This window comes from Pseudopodoces humilis, chromosome 22 (assembly GCF_049639895.1).
Source record: "Pseudopodoces humilis isolate 2021_Gansu_Grassland_sample_001 chromosome 22, ASM4963989v1, whole genome shotgun sequence".
Lineage (NCBI taxonomy): Eukaryota > Metazoa > Chordata > Aves > Passeriformes > Paridae > Pseudopodoces > Pseudopodoces humilis.
The window spans coordinates 10,018,806-10,041,051 of NC_142221.1; the positions used below are offsets into that span (position 1 = coordinate 10,018,806).

At 51.6% G+C, this 22,246-nt stretch overlaps 2 protein-coding genes across 4 annotated transcripts in view; one reads left to right on the forward strand and one right to left on the reverse strand.

Annotated features, from left to right (window-relative positions):
- Nucleotides 1–206: 206 nt before the first annotated feature.
- On the reverse strand, nucleotides 207–15,634 carry NOXA1 (NADPH oxidase activator 1). 3 transcript variants are annotated; one of them, XM_088065792.1, is made up of 15 exons: nucleotides 14,918–15,634; nucleotides 11,889–11,971; nucleotides 10,476–10,584; nucleotides 8,222–8,356; nucleotides 7,066–7,173; nucleotides 6,287–6,346; nucleotides 5,735–5,772; nucleotides 4,904–5,045; nucleotides 4,232–4,285; nucleotides 3,466–3,530; nucleotides 3,269–3,327; nucleotides 1,994–2,163; nucleotides 1,662–1,767; nucleotides 1,452–1,575; nucleotides 207–1,236 (listed from the first exon to the last, which is right to left on the reverse strand). In XM_088065792.1, exons 1-14 carry the CDS (start codon nucleotides 15,089–15,091, stop codon nucleotides 1,454–1,456), a joined length of 1,425 nt encoding a protein of 474 aa, XP_087921918.1. In that variant the 5' UTR covers nucleotides 15,092–15,634; the 3' UTR covers nucleotides 207–1,236; nucleotides 1,452–1,453. The 3 variants fall into 3 exon arrangements, with proteins under 3 accessions (XP_087921918.1, XP_087921917.1, XP_014111696.2); XM_088065791.1 differs by having other exon boundaries at nucleotides 3,466–3,535; XM_014256221.2 differs by having other exon boundaries at nucleotides 3,466–3,538.
- A 97-nt stretch (nucleotides 15,635–15,731) lies between these two features.
- EXD3 (exonuclease 3'-5' domain containing 3) overlaps nucleotides 15,732–22,246 on the forward strand; it is a 194,101-nt gene continuing 187,586 nt past the window's right edge. Inside the window, exons 1-2 of the mRNA XM_005527312.3 lie at nucleotides 15,732–15,826; nucleotides 17,279–17,345. The gene's annotated coding sequence lies outside the window, so the exon portion shown is untranslated. The remainder of the gene's footprint in view (nucleotides 15,827–17,278; nucleotides 17,346–22,246) is intronic.

Here is a 22,246-nt window from a genome sequence, read left to right on the forward strand (position 1 = left end):
ACTCTTCCAACAGCCCTGGGAGGAAACTGGCAATGGAGAGCTGTGGTGGGCACCTGAGTCTGAGCAGAGGGATGACATCATCTGTATCCTGCCCTGTGCAAGATATGTTTTTGTAGTATGTGACAGAATCTCTTCTGAGACGCTGTCAGCTGTCTTTAAAAATACTTACTGGCATATCTCAGCAGAAAAACACAAGTGGAAGTTGATTTAAGAGTTGCCAGCTCTGGCTCAGGATTTATTTTATATTCAAGTAACATAGCCAAGTTTTGTCGAGGCACCAAATCCAGAACAGGTTCCAGCTCCAGGCACTTGGGTGTTTTATTTAGCTCAGCAGAGCACAGCCTGACCCAGCTGCAGGAACTGGACAGGGCTTTCAGTCCTTGCAGCAGCAGCCCAGCACTGCACTTCCCAGCCAGCCTTTCCCCAGGGCCTCCAGGGCTCTCCCACAGCCCAGAGCTGCTCTGAGCAGTGGGGATTTCCACCACTGCCTCTTCTCTGTGCTCCAAGATCCCACCTTGGCCTTAGGACTTAAGAAAGGTGCCCAAGGCATCTGGTCAAGGAATGGGCAGGTCCAAAGGCTATTTGCTATGGGAGACAGTGGTCCTAACTCATGGTATTATCCCATTAATCCCACTGCAGACTCGTTCCAAAAGCCTTTTGAAAGAGCAGCATCTCTGGTTTGTGGAGATTAGGTTATGTGACCCGAGAGCCTGGGGAACAGGGCTCTGTCCCCTGCTCCCAGCCTGCCACCCTCGGCTTCCAGAGCGAGGCTCAGCCTTCCCAGCCTCAACATGAGCTACAAGGGACAGGGGGACGAAGATTCCCACCCAGGGAACCCCTTCCCACCCAGCAGCCTGAGCTGCCACATGGACAATTCCCACAGCCAGACCCCAGAGCCCTCTCCCTGCTCTGCACAGACACACCTTCAGCAGTGGAAGCACGAGGTATAAATTCCAGGTCAGGGAACAGGCTGTAGGAAATGCCATCACTGCTGGAACTGACCCCATGGATCTGAGTGGAAGATATCCCCTGTCCAGGTAGAGCAGAGCTCCCGGCTGTGCTGGCTGGGGCCCAAATGAGCTGGGACCAGTGCCTCCCACCCCTGGGGTGCAGTCAGGCAGGAAAAGGCTCCTGTTTGCTATAGGAAGGCAGCACCACACCTGGTCTGGGTGGCAAAGCATTTGGGGAAGATGCCAGTCTTGCCATTGCAGCGTCCTTCCAGCCAGTCCTCGTTGACTGGAAAACAAAGGAGCAGGAATGAGTCCTGGCCCTTATGAGTGGGGTTAGTGAGAGCTTTCATGGCTGGAATTTAACTCTGGGCAAAGCCCAGTGCAAGCCTGTAACTCCTGAGAGTATGAACCTGAGACAGCACTGGAGAGGCCACATTTTCCCCAGTATCTCCCCACAGCAAGCTCCAAAAGCCTGGCCCAGCAGCAGGACTGGAGAGCTACCTTCAGAGAGGATATCCAGCACATCTCCCTTGCTGAACTCCAGGTCCCCTGGTCCCTGTGCCAGGTAAGAGTGCTGAGCCAGCATCTGGTAGAGAACAGGCCTGCCTGAGTGGGAGTCTGAGTCCTGCAGGAAAAAGCCAGCACGGAGGTTGCAAAGCAAAGCAGAGACTTGAACCCAGCCCAGCAGAGACGTTGTCCCAGCCCACATACCTGGCAGCAGAGTGTCAGCCTGCCATCTGTCAGCTGCTGCCACACCTTCCCCAGCTCCTCCTGTCCTGACACTGTCCCCAGCTCTGTGCCATCCAGGAGCCTGTAGCTGCAAGGGTTCATTAATGCTGAGCAAATCATCTCCTTTAAAGCCAAACTCGGAGGCAAGCCCAGCCCCTCTGCCACCCCCAGTCTTCACATTCCCCTTTGAGGTCACCTCTGAGCTCGTCCCCTTGCACAGGGACACGGGGCCACCCCACATGCCCAGTGGGCAGCTGGATGGCCGTGCCCCGAGGGGAATGGCTGGTGCCCCATGGCAGCCCAGGCTGGCGTACCTGAGCGTGCCCTGCTGTGCCTGCTGTGCCAGCGTGTCCCGCAGCAGGGCCCGCAGGGCTGGCAGGGCTGGGGCCTCGCCTGCCCGCAGCACCACGGAGCACTCGCAGCGCAGCCGCAGCACCACCGGCCTGGCCATGCCCGCAGCGGCCTCCCCGCTCCTCGGGGACATCTGTGGGGAGACAGGCTTGGTCAGAGTGGAGAACCAGAGTGTCCTGAGCTGGGAGGAACCCACAGGGATCATGAGTCCAGCCCCTGGCCCTGCCCAGACCCCCCAACATCCCACCCTGGGCATCCCTGGAGCTCTGGCAGCCTCGGGGCCGTGCCCATTCCCTGGGGAGCCTGGGCAGTGCCAGCAGCCTCTGGGGGAAGAATCCAGACTGACTATGAAGTTCATGGATTAAGAAAAACCACGACTGACTCTAACAAACCCAACTGACAATATCTGCTCTCACACTAAGAGAGGTGACACAGACACAATCCCTCATCTCTGTGCTGCCATGTCACAGTAGAACATTGTCAAAATACAGACCTGAATTTCAAAGGGGGAACTCTGATTCAAAGCCTGGGATCCAAAGTTCCTCCCATGACCAAGGAATTCTGGTTTTGGTTCTGATTTTACAGGTACCTCCTAAACCCAAAATTACATGAGCAGGGCTCCAGTTCCTCCAGCCAGCTGGAGAGGAGCAGCCATATTCCTCTGTTGTGTTGCCTTCTGGCTGAACTGCACCTGAAAAAATTACCCCAAAAGCCCTAAAAAGAGGAGCCACAGAGCTGACCTGCAGCTGGGGAAAGAGGTGGTGTCCCCACAGGAGTCATTCCAGGGCCATCACATGCAGGGGCTGGCGATGGCATGGAAGTGCCTCAGAGCACATTACTCCACAGGGTAAATCTGAATGAACTGTGCTATCCACACTGATAGGGACAGAAAATGGGACGCAGGAAGAGGGGAGAAGGGACAGCAGAGTGTTCAAAGACAACTGCCTCTTGCAAAGTGGGTTGTAAAGCATGTGTACAAGAACTCTGATGTGTTTGGTGCTCCTGGTGCCTCGGAGGGTGGCAACAGGTGAACCCTGGGCTGTATCACAAAGTGGGATGGTCACAAACTGGGAGGAAAGACCACATGGGAGCCTCTCTACAGAATGGAAAAATGGTCAGAGGAAGGAGTTTTTCTCAGTGATTTGGGAGCAGCTCAGGAATTTTGGGCAAGAATCTTGCACTTTTCCCAGCTCTGGTCTCCAGAGGCTGTGTGAAGGTCAGCATGTGGAACACCTCACCTTGGAGTCCACGTGGGCACCAGCAGCATTGGCAGAGGCATTTTCTTCCCTGGGAGCATCTGCAGAACAGCACAAAGGCAAGGGAACAGCGCTGCAGTCATCACAGGCTGCAGTGGGGCCACCACCTCCTCACACCCCCTAAAGAGAGCAGGGTTTGGGCACAGCTCCACCCACTGAGGTCCCTGCCCAGGGATTACCTGGCTTCTGCTTCACGTGAAGGCAGCTGGGAGGCACCTGGGCAGGAGGAAGGGGAATCCCAGTGCTGTTCTTCTGCAACAGAACAGCATCAGAAAGGAGAGGGCAGAAAACACAGGAGCCTGGACAGGGCTGGTGTGTGACAGGCTGCAGCCAACCACAGATTCAGGGGTGCAACCCCAGGGAGAGCTGCTCATGGCTGGATGAGGTGCAGCACTCAGGCTCTTGAGGGCAGAGGTTTGCAGACGCTTCTCTGGCCCCCTGCTCCCTGCTGGGTTGGTGCTGGAACAGAAGGAGGCTGCCCACACTGCTGAGGGCTGTCCCCACGTGGGCTGCTTCATGGTGACACATCCATGGAGCAAACACCCAAGTGTGTACCAGGGATTCATTTGGAGGAGGAAAAATGACAATTAAAAAAATCATAGCAACATCAGAGCAACCATGTGCTTGAAAGCTCCCTGACAGGAAACAGGGGGCCGAGCTGCACCCTTCCTCACTGGGTTCAGATAGAAAATGATTGGGATAATGTGTGGCTATGCCTGTGGTGGAGATGGGAGATGAAGTTCTGAGAAGAAGAGAGTCAAAGGGATTTTTCCTACTCCTAACTCTTCTGTTGTTCCCATTCAAGAGCACTTGGTCTTCGGTCAATAATCTCAGTGCTTCATACTCTAAGTTTCTCTTACAGAGTTGTGCTATCCTATGATAACCTTACAGACCAATGTGTGCCTTGGTCCCTCCCTCCCCCTGGTTGCAAGGTTGCCAGCTCACCCATTTCTCCATCCTCGAGGCAGGCTCCAGGAGAGAGCTCGGGATGTGCAGCTTCTGCAGAGGGACAGGGAGCAGAGCAGGCTGAGAGAGGAGCCCTGTGAGCCCAGCCCAGCCCCTGTTCCCATCACCCTACGGCCACATGAACGTGCCCGGGGGCCAGGGCCACCCCAGCCACCCAGTGCTCTCCAACTGCTGGACAATGGTGCTCCTGCAGCTTTTCCTGCTGGGAGCAGAGCTGCTGCTGGAGCTGCTGCAGGGGAACAGGCCAAACACCCACCGAGTCCCCTGCTGCCAAGACATGCTCTGGCAGAGAGCAGCAACGATGCCCAGGGACACCAGTCCAGCAGCATTTCTTGTCTTCTTGCTGCTCATTTAAACTGAGCATTGCCATTTTCTGTTTACAATGTTTTTTTTTTTCTATTGAGAGTCTATTTTTATTTTTTCTACATCAAATTTCACCTGACACTTCACTAAGCAGTCAACCAGCACATCCAAACACTTGTGTAACTGTTCCTATAACTCCAGATGCTTCTCCCCCTATTCCTCTATCACTTAAGAATATGCTAAATGCTTATGTTACAGAGGAGCCCGGTGGGTGAGAGCCCAGTGCCAGGAAATCTGGGGGTGTGGGAAGAAGCTGCTGAGGACTGTGCTGGGGGCTGTGTCCCTCACCTGCCCATCGTGGATGGCCGTGGCCCAGCCGTCTGCTGCCCTGCTCAGCACGAACACCAGGCTCCCTGCCGGCACCTGCAGCCCCGCCGGCTCCCGGGGGCAGTACCGGGACAGCAGCCGCTGGTACCCGCACTCGGCATCCCTGCGGGGAGAGGAGAGAGCTGCACCCCCTGGCCATGGGTGCCTCTGGCCACCAGCACACTGCACCAACCCCAGCTGGCACGGGCTGCAACCTGCGGGTGTTGGGAAATCGTGATTTCCACTGCTGCCCTTTGCTCCAGCTGGGAACAAAAGGGGCTTGGAAAACACTGATTTGCCAAATGCAGCTTCGTTTTCATTGTGCTGATAAACACTATCAAGATCAAAACAATTATTCAACACAGCCCTGAAGTACTGCTGGCACAATATCACTAAAACAAATTACTTTCTTGGGGTTTGAACATCATTTTGGCTCAGGACATTAGGGCTGGTAGTGAGTATTTGAAATTATCCTGGGAATTAAGATGGGAAAGCTGAGCATCCTCTGCCACAGACCTGGGCAGGTCCCACAGCCTGTGTCTGCTTCCATTCCCCAGGCATGCCACAAACCATGCCTGTCTCCCAAGACTATTGAATCAAGTCCTGCAAGCTGCCCAGAGGCTCTTGCAGAGATGCCAGGGACCCACAGTGTCCTCTGCAGCCACAGAAACCTTCGTGTGTTTGTCATTCACTCCACCCCTGGTGAGAAGTGGGTGTGGATCCCTCGGTGTCTTCACACAAAGATGCTGGAGAACAAAACTTTCTGAACAGTAGTGAGGGAAGGGTAAGACCAGTGTGGGACTGAACACTCACCGCAGAGCATCGGCACTGGGTTCATAAAAGCCCTGTTTCTGTGGGAGAAACAACAGGACCTGTTTATAACAGTGTCTCCTACAGCAGCAGTGCCACCTTACCTCCTGACTGTGCTATTTTGTCTTTACTCTTGACCCCATTTGTCATTCCACACCACCCAGAAAAAGTCTGCTGCTCCACACCTTACTTCTCTTCCTTGCCCTCCCTCTTTATCTCATCAGGAAGTAACACAATCTCACTGCCCTCCCCTGGTTCCAAGCACAGTGTGAGGCAGTTGTGCTCACACTGACACATTTACTGAAGTGATGAGCAGAGACAGGCTGAGCACACCAAAGCACTGCTGTTTTGACATGGTGAAGAGCCAAAAATGCATCTTTAGAGAGCTGGAGATTCCCTGAGTCCCTTACAGACAGTGCTGAGCCTGGCTCTGAACATCCTCATGGATCCAGGCTAGCATTACACTGGTTTCTTCCCCTGATGGATTGGATCTGAGCCCCTTTCTGGAGCTCCATGACAGCTCCATTCCTCCTTTCACAGCCCTGTCCTGCTCACCTGAGGCCTGAGAGGCTCGAAGCCAATGTACTCATCGTTGGGAATGATGGATGAGATCACCTGTTGGAGAACAAAGCAATGAGTGAATCTAGGCTGGATGAAGAGACCCCCAAACTTCATCCAAGATTATCTGCTCAGACCCATTTCCCTCTGGCATCCCAGGGTCAGGCAAAATGTGGAGTTGTGCACACAGGGGGAGAGGTAGAGCTGGATTCCCAAGACAGTTTCAATCATTTGTGTCCCAGTTTTCAAGTCTTTCCAAGGTTTCTTTAAAAGTATGTGAATTTATTACTTTCCCTTTATTTATGTTGGAGCTCTCTGTTCTGACTGCACTGGTCACAGAAGGGCACAGAGAAATTCTCTGCTGCCTTGTATCAAGGGATGAGACAAAGCATTTGTCCCCCAGATGCCCACCTGTCCCCCTGGGAATGCGGGAGTGAGTAGCAGCATGCTGGGACAACGTGCCCCTCTTAACAACCTCACTGTCAGCAAAAGAGCAACCACGGGTTCCAGAGTACCTGCTCAGCCCTTTCAGACTTTAAAGTGACCAAGACTGGGGAAGACATATTAGTGCCAAAGTGCATTTTCTGGTAGAAGGGGTGGCAATTGTAACAAATTTTGGCTTCTGTGTCCCGACTGCCTGGACTGGCTGCAAGCTCTGCCCATCCTGCTCTGGGTCCCCACACGGAGGGGGGAGATGTGTGGGGATGCTCCCTGGAGATGGCAGAGGAGGGATTTTTTTCTGCTGCTGTTAATCGTGACATTGACGTGCCCGTTACCTTGGGTTTACCCAGGAAATCTTTTGAATCCAGCTGCTCAACTTCTTTCTTTCGTGGTCTGAAAAGTTCCCCGAGAGGAACCAGCATGGGCTCTAAAAACAGGTGGTCCTGGGGTGGGGAAAGCAGGTAAAGGAAAAGCCATCAATCCACACTGAATGTAACATCAGAGCACTGAAAAGCAAATACAGTGCTCTGAGCACTGCAAAAGCATCTCCAGGAAAAATGGGGCAGAAGTTTTGGCTGTGAACTTGACCAAGGCCATTCAAGCCCCACAAAAGCATGAGCAAACTGAGAGCTCAGCAGCCCCTCCCCAGTGTGGAGGCAAGGACAGACACTGCTGGCATGGATTGGGTGGGAAGGGGAGCAGTGCAGGAAGGTTTAGTAAATAAATCTTCTAAACAGCTTTCCTGTTTGACCTCAGATGTTTTCTGTTCAGCCACAGAGTAGAATGCTAATAGCAAATATAAATAATACACTGGAAAAGCACGAATGTGATGCCAGAAGAGATCATCAGATTAAAAACAAAGTATGAATCTCTTACAAAGTATGGAGGTAGCAAACTGATGAATCTTTCAGGAAGAGTAAACCAGAGATCTGCAAATGTTTCCAGATCATAAAGGAGTCTAACAGGAAACTTTAACTTAGAAACAACCCTAGAAACACTTTCACACCCTACTTAAGCTCTAAAAGTGATTGACATTAATATCTGAGCTGCCACCAATTGTTCCTGAAGCCAAATGGACTCAAAAAAAGCCAGTGCCATGAAAAGGGAGACTCTCCAGACCTGCACTTGTAGGGGTTCTGAACTTGAAACACTGCACAAGGCAACTGGCTTTGCAGGATAAGCACAAATGGAACTGAGCTCCTGAACATGAGGGACCAGGAAGCCAGCCACAGAGGTCATCCCAAAATTCTCCACTGTGGTGTTTCTGGGCAGGGAAGCACCTGGGAGCGTTGGAGTTCCTCTAGCACCTGAAGCACTGGTTTGGCAGAGCATGGTGTGCAAATGGCTTACACTGTGCTAGCAGGTGGCCAAGCAGCTGGGTGGATGGCAGGAACATGCAGGAATCAGGAACATTCCAACAGACAACTTTAGCACACATCCCTGAGCTGAAGCACGATGCACACACCCAGGAACTCCCACAGGTGGCCTTACCTGCACCCGCTCGAGGGCCAGCTCCAGGACTGCTGTTCTTCTTTCAGGTCTCCACACAACAGCCTGCTCTAGGGTGACTCTGGCCTCCTGCCACTGCTGCAGGTGGCACTGCACTGCTGCAATGCTGTACAGCACCTGCAGTGGGCACAGGGACGGGATTCAGAGGGCCAGGACCAAGGGACACCCAACACATCCTCCTGAACTCAGCCAAGAAACAGGGACAGGCACTAAATCACCAAAAATTCAGCAACAGGAAAGGCACTCTGAGCAGCGTGGCTGGGAAAATTTCATGATCAGAAAGGAAAAATAAAAGCTTGGGTGTGCTGGAGCTGCTGGTCAAGGTGAGGAGAGACATGGGGACAGCAGGTAAAGACTCTGGTACCACACTGTTTATGTCTGATTCTTCCTGCATCCAAAAGACCAGATGCTCTTCTTGGGTTTCTTTCTGCATGCAACTAGGCAATGATTTTTGTAATCCTGACTCCCTGTCACTGCAAAATAACTTAACTGAAACTATTTCACATTGTAGTGGGCTGTGAATGTGCAAATTGTCAGTTGTAGCTTGTCACCCTTCAGCAGCATGTCAGTCTGTTCCTGGGGAAGTGCAGGCTGTGGGAGTGTTGCAGACAGGGTGTTGGGGAGCTGTGCTCTATATTGGGAGTGGGAGATCTCTCCCTGTCACTGGCCAGCACTCGCTGTGTGGGAAAGCTGCTGGGCCACGGGCAGAGCACTGTCAGACAGCTCCTTATCTCCTGTCACAGGGTTATCAGCTGGGAATTGAGGTGTGTGCCTGGCTGCACTGGACAAGGCTGGAGCTCATAGCATGCTTTTCCTTTACTCCTTAATCATGGCCGTAGAAGACTCTGGGAGTGTGGGGAATGGCAACCCTGAACATGTACAGGAACTGTCTCAGGAGGCAAGGCAGCAATTCTCACACAGTCAGAAGCGTCACAGCCTTGCAAGAGGCAAATGTTTCTGGGTTTTCAAACCATGCATGTATCTTCCACGAGAAGATCAGCTGCAGCACGTGAGAGGCCAAGCATGGGGAAAGCTGATGGCACAATTCTGCTGGAGGATGATGTTGGTGTATTTTGAATAATGAGCTCCAGGTAAGAATGAGATAGAGCTGAATCAGGATGCTGATCCCAAGTCTGGAGGGCCAGCACATGTCCTGGAGTGAGGGGTGGTGTGTTCACACCAGGAAAGGGCTCAGCCTCCTCGGGACACTCCTGAGCCCTGCCCCTTTCCCACCTCCAAGAGAAGGCAGTGCCGTGGCACTGAAGCTGTTAAAGCCAGGGAGGTTGGGCTAACACCACGGATGCTAAGGATAGCTTCCTCCTGCCGGGAATAAGGTGCGTGAAAATTGCCCGAGATGCTCGACTGGAGTTACACAATGGCTCCTCACTCTCACGGAAGTAAGGAGTTAAATCCTATTTCCTGGATCTGCTTTTTGACCTGTGTGTGTGGACTCAGAGAAAACAAAATCAACCCTTCCAGTAAAGGACAGTTTCTAGGAATCCTTTATATATGTCCAAATATGACAAAAATTTACAGCCAGTTCAGCCTTTGAGCTTCCTTGAACAGGATGTGGCAGGTGTGACAGAAAGAGGTGCAGGATGAAGCATTACAAACACAGCCTGAGCACAGGGTGTAAGTTCAGGCACAGAGGGAATATTAAGATCAGTTGCTGCAGTTGGAAAGAGGCTTTTATGCACCTGAATTTCCTGGAGTCCGCATTATGCATCAGCTCTCATCTGCCAATGGTTCAACTTCTTTCAGCTCTTAGAGCTTAGAATTTACATGTATGTTTACATGCCTGCAAGTGTAAATATTACACAGAATCCCAGACTGGTTTGGGTTGGGAAGAACCTTAAAGCTCCAGTTCCATCCCTGCCATGGGCAGGGACAACTTCCACAGACCAGGCTGCCCCCAGCCCCATCAAAACTGGCCTTGGGCACTTCCAGGGATCCAGGGGCAGCCACCACTTCGTTTACATATAGAGAAAATAAAAACCCCTCAATACACAAATTCCCATGCACCTGCTCTGAACAATTTTACTTTCAAAGTGCATCATTTGCTAAACTTTCCAGAGATTATGTTGGTTTACAACTTTTTTGATTAAGTTACTTTAAAAAAAGTGCAAGCAGAGTATTTTTACAGTTCTAATGTACTTCCTTGAAAAAGTCTTGTGTCACTGATGCCTGCTTCTGACATCCCCAACAGTGGGGAAGAATTTCTGAGCCAGGCTCTTACCTCCCAGGCATAGAGGATGTGCCTCAGCCCCAGCTGCTTGTAATCGATGAAGGGATTTTGTCTTAGGTGACTGAAGGCCATGTGATAGTCAGAGAGAGCTTCTTCATACCTGCAGAGGTGACACAAGAGACTGAGCCTAAAAAAGCTGGAGACTGCTAAAGAAGCTAAAAATCACACTAACAAACAGCATGTATTCTGCTCTGCAGGCTGTGCAAGGAGAGCTGTACCAGAGATGTGTCATCCTGGTAAAGAACAAACACTGCCCACTGTTGGGAGCTCCCTGCACGTGTCTCAGGAGGATCCAGGGCTGGGAACCTGGCTGATGGGCACCAGGGAGGGCACACACGTGGCCAGAGCATCAAAACTCTGAAACTCAAAATTTAGAACCTCAACATTGAAAAACGTAGAGCACCTCTGAGGCTAAGGAGGCTACTAGTCTGAATTTACACCAGCAATGCAACTGAAGTCTGAGCAGGTGCAGGTGGTGAAAGGAAGCATCCAGGAAGGGCTGTGCAGTGGGCACCGACCGAGAGAAGGTGCCCAGGTAGATGTGGGTGGGTGGGAGCAGCTTCTGATGAAGGAAGGAGCCCTGGGGCACTGGAGGCCATCAGCTCTTTGGGCAGGAGGCAGCTGCCAGCTCTGCTGCCCCTGCAGTGGGTGTGCTTGGGGCACATTTGCTTCTGCTGGTGGTGGAGCAGCTCCTGAGAGCCCTGCCTGGCACTTTAGCAGCCCCAGGCACAGCCCCTCCACTGGAGAAGCCAGAACTGCTCACCTTAACTCCCTCCCAGAAAGAAAGACAGGCATTTGGTGGAGATTAAGGTCTGGAAAATATGGGGAAAGCAACAGGAAAGAAAATAACTGAGCTCAAAGGTAAGACAAGATCTCTGAAATACTTCTCCCGGCTCCCTGAGGAGGAGGATGTCACTGTGATTTAACTGTGGAACAATGAGTAATCAATCCCATGACACTTCTGGAGCAATCTCAATATTTTATCAGTGAGACTGAGATCAGGCCCCTGAAGTCTGCTGGCAGGAGAGTGTGCAGGCTGCATTTCTAGGAAGGCCAGACTCATGTGTGTCATGTGAAAACACACCAAGACACACAATTATATTTTTTTAATTCCCAAAGAAAATCTGAATGGCAACATAATATTGTGGCTTCCAGGAATCTCTGTGAGTATGGGACAGAAATGTAATGTGTCAGCCACCCCTGCGGCCCCAGAGTTGTGCAGCTCTTATCAGAGATAAGACTTGCTGACCTGTGACAGGGTTTCCAAGGCCAAGCAGACCCTGTGAACTCTGTAAAGTTTCTGGAAGAAGTGAATTTTGGAATCAAAGAGTCATTTAGGTTTAGGAATAAAGCAGGACTGAAAGGAGAGAACCAAAGGCTGCACTGGTTGTGCACCTAACTCACATTTCCAGCTGCAGGTGCACAAATCCTCTCTGGAAGTAGCCCACAGCCAAGGAATTGTCCTTCTCAATGGTTTTATTAAATGCCTGAGGAGAAAAACACAGGTACACCCCAGGGATCAGCTGGGATCTGCTCTGTTAGTGCCCAGGCACACACACACCCAGCCAGCCACATTCCTGCTGCCCTCACAGAGGCAATCCCTCCCAGTCATCTTTCAGGTCTTGCCTCTGGATGAGCTGAGCTTCAGCCTTTTCCCCCTCCTTGCTACAATGGACTGGACATAAATGAGCTGCAGTGGCCATCTGGCTACTTAAACTGGGAAAACTGCAGCCTGAAGCAGAGCTGGCCAGGACAGTGGGAGCAGCAGGACTGGCCAGGCTGGGGAAGGCTGAGGTGATGAAAGGGTCAGAGGGAGGAAGCTGCAGGGCTTCCCACAATGACCTCTAAGTCAGCACCTCTGCTTCAGTGCCCCAGCTAAATACAGGCAGTGCTTGCAGAGCTGGCAGCAGCTCGTGGTTCAGCGTGCTGGGACAGCCAAGAGTCCTCCTGAGGCAGCAGCAGCAGCAGGGATGTGCTCCTTCCCTCCCCACTGCAGACACCTTGTAAGGATAACAATGCTGGAAGCCCAGCCCTGCCTTCACTACAGGTTAAGGTGAGTCTGTGACCCCACACACACCGTGCTGGAACATCTGCCTCACTGGGCCATAAACAAAACAACAACCAACTGTTGATCCCCACGGAAGTAGAGCTGAGCTTCTTCCCTGTCACTGCCCCTTGACTGGGGTTCAGAAGTCTCTCCTGAACTCTCTCCCTCATCTTCATGGCACCACTGCCCTGTGCTCAGTGTCCCAAACAGCCACTGCCCAGGGCTCCACGGGCTGCCCCAGCCCCTCCAGCACAGCCTCAGCTCTTCCTTATGTGCTTTGAGGAAAGGTTTATCTGCATCTCCTCACTGGAGACAGATGGATAATGGATGGATGGATGGATGGATGGATGGATGGATGGATGGATGGATGGATGATGAATGGATGGATGGATGGAGGGATGGATGGATGGATGGCGGGATGATGGATGGATGGATGATGGATGATGAATGGATGGATGGATGGATGGAGGGATGATGGATGGATGGATGGATGGATGGATGATGGATGATGGATGAATGGATGGATGGATGGATGGATGATGGATGATGGATGGATGGATGATGGATGATGGATGGATGATGGATGATGGATGATGGATGGATGATGGATGATGGATGGATGGATGATGGATGATGGATGGATGGATGATGGATGGATGGATGGATGGATGGATGGATGATGGATGGATGGATGATGGATGATGGATGGATGGATGATGGATGGATGGATGGATGGATGATGGATGATGGATGGAGGGATGAATGGATGGATAAATGGATGGATGGATGGATGGATGATGGATGGATGGATGGATGATGGATGGATGATGGATGGATGATGGATGAATGGATGGATGATGGATGGATGGATGATGGATGATGGATGATGGATGGAGGGATGAATGGATGGATGGATGGAGGGATAGATGATGGATGGATGATGGATGGATGATGGAGGATGGATGGATGGATGGATGATGGATGGATGATGGATGGATGATGGATGGATGGATGGATGGATGATGGATGGATGATGGATGGATGGATGGATGGATGGATGGATGGATGGATGGATGGATGGATGGATGATGGATGGATGGATGAAGGATGGATGGATGATGGATGGGATGGATGGATGGGATGGATGAAGGATGGATGGATGATGGATGGGATGGATGGATGGGATGGATGGGATGGATGGATGGGGTGGATGGGATGGATGATGGATGATGGATGGATGGATGGATGGATGGATGGATGGATGGATGGATGGATGGATGATGGATGGATGATGGATGGATGGATGATGGATGGATGATGGATGGATGATGGATGGATGGATGGATGGATGGATGATGGATGGATGGATGATGGATGGATGATGGATGGATGGATGGATGATGGATGGATGGATGGATGGATGATGGATGGATGATGGATGGATGATGGATGGATGATGGATGGATGATGGATGGATGATGGATGGATGGATGGATGGATGATGGATGGAGGGATGGATGATGGATGGATGGATGGATGGATGGATGGATGGATGGATGGATGCACAGACACACCAGGTGCTGTCACAGCAAGGCTTTTCTTCAAGGCACCTTCCCAACAGCAGTGGTTTTCCAGTACAGCAGTTTTGTTCTGGCAGTCTCCACTGCCAAGCAACATATTTGTACTTTCAAAATACACCCATCTCATGTCTAAACCCATGCCTACAGAACACCTATTGAACAATGCTTTTCCTGCTTTCATTTAAAGCTACAATACATTTTAAATTCATTGTGCATGTTCAGTGGGTTGAGGTCTTCACTTGGAATCAGGCAGGCTGAACTTTAGAGGTGTGGTTTTCACATGATAATGAGCTAAGTTCACCTAAAGGGCACGACTTAAACTGATTTAGCTTAAACAAAACTTAAGGTACATTGCTGGATGTAGTTTCTAGTATCTAAAGTACTTTCTGTCTCTATTATATTCTTTGAAAATGATTCTGCCCACTGATCTGGATTTTCATAGTATTCAGAGAACCACAGAATCACAGAATCATTAAAGCTGGAAAACGCCTCAAAGATCCATCTGTTAACCCAGCATCACCGATTTCACCACCGAGCCCTGTCCTCAACGGCCACATCTGCCTTTTTAACTTCAACCTTTTTCACTTTTCTATGATTCCCTCTGCTAAACCTTTTCCTCAAACCATTCACCCTTCAACATCCCTGCTCGCATTCCCGTGGACACGCAGGACACGAAAAGCTGCATTTCACATCCAGATTCAGCACCGTTCCCTCCGAGACAGAGCCGGGGGAGCCGAGCTGCCCGTCCATCCCAGTTCCATCCCGGTTCCTGCCCGGTTCCATCCCGGTTCCTGCCCGGTGCTCACCCTCAGTGCCGCCTCAGGCCGCCCGGCCAGCAGCTGCACGCAGCCCATGTTGAAGCAGATCCTGGCGGGCGGCTCCGCGATGCCGCTCCAGGTGTCCAGGGCAGCGTCCCAGTGCCCGCGGTCTGCCTCCCGCACGGCCTCGTGCCAGCGCCGCAGCAGCTCCCGGTACGCCATGGCCTCACCTGCGGGCTGGGCTCACCTGCGGGCCGGGCCTCACCTGCGGGCTGGGCTCACCTGCGGGCTGGGCTCACCTGAGAGCCGGGGCTGGGCTCACCTGAGAGCCGGGTCTCACCTGCCGGGGCCGGGCCTCACCTGCGGGCCGGGCCTCACCTGCCGGGGCGGGGCCACCTCCGCCCGCTCCGCTGCTCCCCTGCGGGGGGGAGGGGACACCGAGCCCCTGAGGGGACACGGGTCAGGAAGGGGGGACACAGGACGGCGGCAAGGGGCTGCCCGGAGCCCGGGATGGCTGACGGAGCGCGGCGGGCGGCCGGACCGGGCGGGCCACAGCTGAGCTGGGGGTGATGCTGCTCGCTGAGGGCACCCGAGGGCACCGAGCAGCCGCCAGAAGCCGGGCCGCGGCCGGCGCTGCCGCAGCCAAAATACCGCTTTTGGAGCTTCTTCGAATAAAATATTTAATGTAAATTTAAGATGTAGATGTTGTCGCGGCCGGGGAGGTGCGGGTACGCAGAGTACGGTAGGGAGGGTGGCGCTGTGCTCCGGTAAATACGGCAGAGCCCCCCACGCTCTCGCTGCCGCGGGCGGCACCGCCCCCTAGCGGCGCTGCGGGCCGGTGTCCCGGAACAGGGACCGGGCGGGGCGCGGTGCCGTGCGCCAGACGTTCCGGGGCCGCCGGGGTTTGAGGCTCGGAGCGGCGGGGAAGGCGGGGAAGGCTCGGAGCGGCGGTGCCCGGTGAGTCCCGGAGGGAGCGGGCCCGGGCCGTGCAGCCCCAGCGGAGCGGCGGAAGGGCAGCCCCGGCTGCCCAGAGCAGCGGCGGGCGGGCGGCCGGGGGTGCGCCCCGCGCCCTGAGGCGGCCCCGGGCCCGGCCGGCCCAGGGGCCCGGGCTGCGGGAGCGGGGCGGGCAGCGGCAGCTCTGGCGGCGGCTGCACCTCCAGCTCCTCCGTACGAGCTCCAGAGGGCTCGGGGCTCGAGACAGTGAAGTATTACAAGTTAACAAAGCAAAGAGATCCGCGGCAGCTCTGCGCCGGGAGCCGCGGAGCCGGCCGGGTTCCGTTTGAAACAAACTGCTCGGGCTCCCTGCCGCTGGTTTGAAATGTTGCAGGGAATAGAAAAGAAGAGTCAGTGGAATCGGGAGAACCGCGAGCACTGTCCACACATAGAAAGATAAAATGTGGTTAGAACTGGAGCGGCCCTGGCAGCCCGTCCTGACCACGTGTACACACATGGTCACTACAGCTTGATTTTCTTTAGAAATACTGAAAACCGCACAAGAAATCAACTCCTTCCCCACCAGTGCGGTTCACATTGTGCCACTGATGTACCCGTGTCCTGCCAATCCCCAGCTGGGCCGCCCTGAGAGTGTTGGGAGCTCCTCAGCTGAAGGATCCCAATGCTCGAGGTGTGTTCAGAGACTCTTGCAATTTCTGCAAGCAACAGGCCAGCAGCAAACAAATTTTAACATTTGGAGCAAAAACAGCCAAAGGCATCTTCTGGAATGTAAATGCTCCGTCAGAAAAGCTCTGACAGTTGTAAGGCAGCAGTTCTGCCTGTAGCAATGCTGCACTCAGAGTTGTGCTGGTGGCTGCAGCTGAGCAGTGCAGAACGCTCCTCTCTCTGCTGGGCAGTGACAGCGCTGCTCACACACAGCCCTCGGCTCAGCGTGGGCTGCACAGAGCTCCTGCAGACACAGGAGGACTAAACTGAACACCTCACATTGCTCCTTCCCACTGCAAATGGCAACTGGCACGGCTGGAACAAGTGCAACTTGTGGGATTCTGCAGAGGCAGCAGGGAGTGCTCCCTGTGCTGGGAGTTCTCAGCTCTGAGAGGGATGAGATGATGGATGGGATGATGTGTGAGAGGGATCCTCACACAGAGGTGGATGCCACTTCACTCAGTTATACTCAGACAACCAAAGCAGCTGCTGCTGTGAATAATTTACCCAGATGTGCGTTAAATAGCTTGCTGATGTGTGCAGTGATGTAGCCTGGGAGGAGAGGGAATGACATAGGGCACCTCTGGGCTAATGACAGAGCCATTTTATTGGAGTTAGGAGTGTTGTTCTGAACCACCTAGCAATGTCTCTGGCAGCCTGCGTTAGCCAGGGGCCTGCTGGGGGCCGTGGGGCTGAGATGTTGGGTTGCCAGGTGTACAAGTGCTCACAGGCTTGTTTGCTTCCTCTCAGCTCCTGGTGGCACCAGGATCCCCCAGACATCACCCAGCAGCTGACACCTTCACCATCCTCCCTCGGGGTGAGTTTGGGCTGACTTTGCCGGCTCTGTTCAGAGGTTTCTGACACATCTGGCAGGATGGGGGCAGTGCAGCTTCAGGAACTTCTACCCCTTTCCATTCTGTCTTGTAGGAGCTTGGGAAAGGATCATTTGCACCTCCTGCTCCTAGCTGGGGTGCTGAGGGACACCTGAGTGAGCTGCCTTGGTGCAGGGCAGGGGAGTTTGGGGACAGGAGCTGCTGTGACTCTCCTGGCATAGCTGGAGGTACAGCCCCATTCTGACAATGTGATGCTGAGATTGTTAAAGTGAGTTTCTGTTCTGAGGGTCAGCGTGGGGTTTGTGTCTCACTAAGAACTTCTTTGTTTTGCAGGATGGTTTATTAGTTTACATAGGTGGGTGAAAGGGAACTGGGCAATAAACCATGAGGCTGCAGTATGAGCTTGTAGCCAGTCCTGTTCCACCACTGCAGCTGGTGTGACCACTCCTGGGTGCAGCCCAAAGAGCCAGAATTTTACAGTACACCAGTGTATTAAGGAATATATTCAAGGAGATTCCATTTTGATTTGTGAACTTCATTGACGATAATCGCTTATTTTTGTAATGTTTGATTTAACGACATCATATGTTGAAAAGTTACCCAGAAATTCCTTACAGATTGTGTAAAACTCAGTTTATCTTAAAAAATTGTACTGGCTTAACTTTCATCTGACTCATCAGTATCCTTTCTTCTCTTAGAATGGGAGAACTGTGAATTTTCCTATCTTTCTCTATAATCCTGCTGCCTACTGAGGTATTTTACCAACAAGGGCTCGTACAGTGCAGGGCAGTATCAAATATCTGTGCAGGAGCAGTCACCAGTCAGTGTCTGTCATCATCCCCCTTTTCAAGTGGAAAGAAGGCTCGTTTGGGGTTTTCCTGGTGTCCCTGTATGAGTGAAATGCAGCTGCAGCCTCGTTAGAGGGCACTCTGGAATCACCCAGGGAGCCCAGGGGCCACGTTCCCCACCAGCTCTCCGGAGAAATCCTGCTGCAAACGTCCTTTTCCCCCAGAGCAGAAAGTGGGAATCTGGAGCTGGATCACCCTGGGTACTGGTGATGCAAGGCAAGACTGCCTGTGCTGTGAGCTGATTTCATACTTGTGCTCTGTATGGAGCACAGCAATAATTTATAAGAGAATTCACTGCAGTTTTCCAAGTGTGAATTAATGAACTTGCTTTTCTCGTGGCCTTTACCCCATAAACTGCCCTGATCCTACATATATATCCATTTCAGTTGTTTTTTTTTTTGGTTGCTATTGTCTTTTAAAAAGTAAATCCTTGATAAAAATATAAGGTGCTTCAGAAACTCTTGGGTTTTAGTAGCAGCCCTTCCACCAGTTCTGTGCCTTTGACAAATAATTTGTTGTGCCTTCTTTCACTTTCCTTGTACCAAAAAGAGGATAATAATTTTTACCTTGGGAGAATTAATCAATGTATATAAATGTGCTTTGAAATCTGAAGTGGTTTAGAATTTTATGAAAATATAATTAAAATACTGAACAAAGCAGGAGTCAGAGAAGTCGAATTTAAGACCGTGATTATTGTTCAACTGCTTTGGTGGCACTTCTGTTCTGGCAAGATTATAGAGCCAGATCACTTGTACTACTTTTGATTTCCTGTTCAAGGAACAGCATTTTTTATATGCAGGAGTGAGATTGTGTGTAAACACAGTCTCACCTTTGTCCAAAGGTAGCTTGTTTTGCTTTCACAAAACCAAACCAAAGCGGTGGGAGCCAGCAGGTTCTGAGCAGTGAGCACTGCCCCATCCCCAGCCTGGGGACGCCTGGCAGAGCCCAGGCTGTGTTTCCTGGCTGGAGCATCCCTGCAGGGCACAAAGCTGAACGTGAGGCTCCTTCAGCCCCAGAGCTGCTGCTGTGGGATGTGCAGGTGATGGCTGGGTTCTGTCACCGCTGCTGGGGTGCTGCTGTGCCTCAGAGTCACCTCGTGGTGCTCGGGGTGGGAGAGGAGGTGTGGGAGATGTGGCAGGGCTGTGGGCAGGGTGTCTGTCCCGCTGACTGAGCAGCTCCTTCCAGCCTGCCAGGGCTTCGTGCCAAGGCGCTGTACCCAAGGGACACCTCATTGTCCATAGGGTAAGGACAGTAAACACTGACCACAGCAGTGCTTATCAAAGCAAGTTCTGTGCTTCAGCCAGGACACAGCACTTCCTTTGGAGTCCTGAGTCACTGTGCAGGGCTTCTATGAACTCTGTTGGCCACAAAACTTTAGTGTCCACAGTCAAAGCAGAGTAATAAGAACAAGTCCTGGTCAGGCCTTCTTTTTCCTGTCCTAGGTTTTAATCTCCTCTTGCACTTTCCCTTTCTGTCCCCCCAGAACTTTCCATCCCCTTGGTAGCTTTTTGGCAAAGAGGGGTTGCCTGGATAGAAGAAAAGCAGAGCTGTTCCTGCTCAGGGGTTCTCCAGCATCCCTCTGTGGGAGAGCTCAGGAGGAGCAGAGCTGAGCCACGTGGGTGGCTGCAGGTACGTGGAAAGCAGCACCTGGGGGATGCTGCAGCCTGGGAGGCAGCTGATGGCACAGGGTGCAGCCTGGGCTGCCCTGGGACAGGGACAGGGACAAGGGACAGGCACTCTGCACTGCCCTGCTCCCACTGCTCTCCTGGGTAAAGGCAGCAGGAGGGGGACAGAGCAGCCCAGAGCTGATCAGGGTTGATGTGTGGCCCCTGGATTCTGTCAGGGAGTTTGGAATACAGCAGCATACGAGGCAAGCTGGGATGGCTTCCCAGTGACTGCATCAGCTGGAATTTCTGAGGAACCTTTTATTTGTCTGGCTGGCAGATGGATTTTAAGGTGAAATGGAATATACAGGGACTCCTCTGGCAGAGATAAAACAGCTGCTGAGCTTAAAGCATCTCATCTGTGGGACTGGGGATTGTGGTTTTTAATGGGTTTGAAGAGTGTTTCTTGTACTACTGTGATTTCTGTAAGTGACTTTAGGACTGACACTGTGGATGGCAGAAGCTTCAGCCAAAATCTTCACCTCTTTATTGCTATCCTCCATCCCATCCAGGATCTGGTGTGTTTTACCACAGTCTGGGTGTTCTAAAATATCATGGTAATCCAGGAGCCAGGGACATTAGAGAACATACTTAAAGAGGAGCTCTACCCTTGTATGAAACACTTTCTTCCAGTTTTGAGTAATGTCTCCTAGAAATTTTCTCACAGAACATTTCTGTGGAACTGAAAGTTTTGTTTTATGGTGGTGATGTTTTGGTTTTTGTCATTGTTTGAAGACCAGCTGTGTTCTGTGGTGACATGTTTGCCTGGGTTGGCCAATGCCATCCCCACAGCACGATGTGTTAAGGGGGATTGGCAGATGCTTTAGCTCTGAAATCAGCTGCAGGTAAAAATTAGATTTTTATTAACAAACATGGCTGCAGTTCTTAGTCCTGTCTACAGTTACAGCTCAGTGTTGTACCCGAGTTCTGCTAAACCCTGATCTTTGCCCAGCAGCGTGGGGGCTCTGGAGGCCCAGTGCTGGTTCCAGGCAGTGTTTTGGGGCTGGGGGTGTGACTGGGGTTTCTGGAACCCCTCCCTGCTGTTCAGCTGCCCCACACTGAGCTCTGACAGGGCTGTCAGCTCTCAGGGCAGGTTCCTGTGCTGGGCTCAGAAGCCTCTGGGGGACAATTGGTATGTGATAGGGGGAGGCAGCTATAGTGCAGAGTGTCTGCTGCTTAAAAAGAGTGAAAAAGCCCTGCTTTTTCAGAGGATAAGGGAACAAATACTACTGTGAAAACACACAAGAGGAGCATAATGGGGAAAGCTGAAATTTTGGGCAGTTTTCTGCTTAATGTAATGAGGTAATGGAACAAGAACCACTTTTTCCTTTCTTTTTTTTTTTCTCTTGTTTCAGTGGGAGCCCAATGATGCTGTCTGGCTGACTTGTCAGAGGTTTAAGCACTAAAAAGTAACAACTTTTAAGTAAAACAAATGCAAAACTTTGGGTATATGCTTAGAACTCAACAGAAAACGAACAAACAAAAAAGAACAAAAACGGAGAAAGTCTTTAGTGTACAATGTCCAGAGTAATTTTAAAATACTCTTGTTCCATGCCTAAATAAATGGTTGTTTCAGCCAAAGAGAAATCTTTCCTCATGATTTATTACACTAATCTGGATATAAGGTCTCTGAGCAGGATTGTCAGTTTATTAGAACAGCTTTCTTTCTCCTTTCAGATTTAATCCACATGTTGTTGTATCAACAGAGCCTTTGTCTCTGCTCAGTTATGAGTTATCCTTTTTTAATAATAATAAAAAAAAGTGAAAACACATGTTTTTTAACAGGCTTATTGCAGAGAAACCTAGGATGCCATAGGGAGAGGTGACAATCAAATGGTGACTCTGATTTGTAACTTCAAAGTGGTGGTGCTTATAAAAGGGTGAAAAATGGCCCTTTCCCCTCTCCTGGGGCAGTGACTGTGGCAAGCCCAGCAGGGACAGGAGGAGGCAGCATTATCTTTGGCCAGGATTTCCGAGAGTTTTTTCCCCAGCTTGTGCAGTGATGCTAAACATGCTCTTTTTAGTTAACTCTAATTTCCTTCCTTTTTTTTAAAGGGGAACTTATCTAGAGGTGTATGTAATTCACATTTCCTTCCTTCCTGCCTTCCTCCCTTACACAGAAGTTCTTTCTTGGACCCCTCCTGTTTTCTAAATGGTGAGGAATTACTCTCAGAAACTCATGACTTTGGTTTTATTCCTATGCTTGGTTTTGTGAGAAAACATTTATTTTGAGTATAAATGCTTGCTTGATACCTGCACTGGGGTTCAGAAGTGCATGTGAGAGCTGCTGAGTGAAGCAGCTCACTACCTCCCATGATGATAATAACCTTTCCTTGGTCCTGTCACAGCCCTGAGCTCTGCAGCACCAGGGAT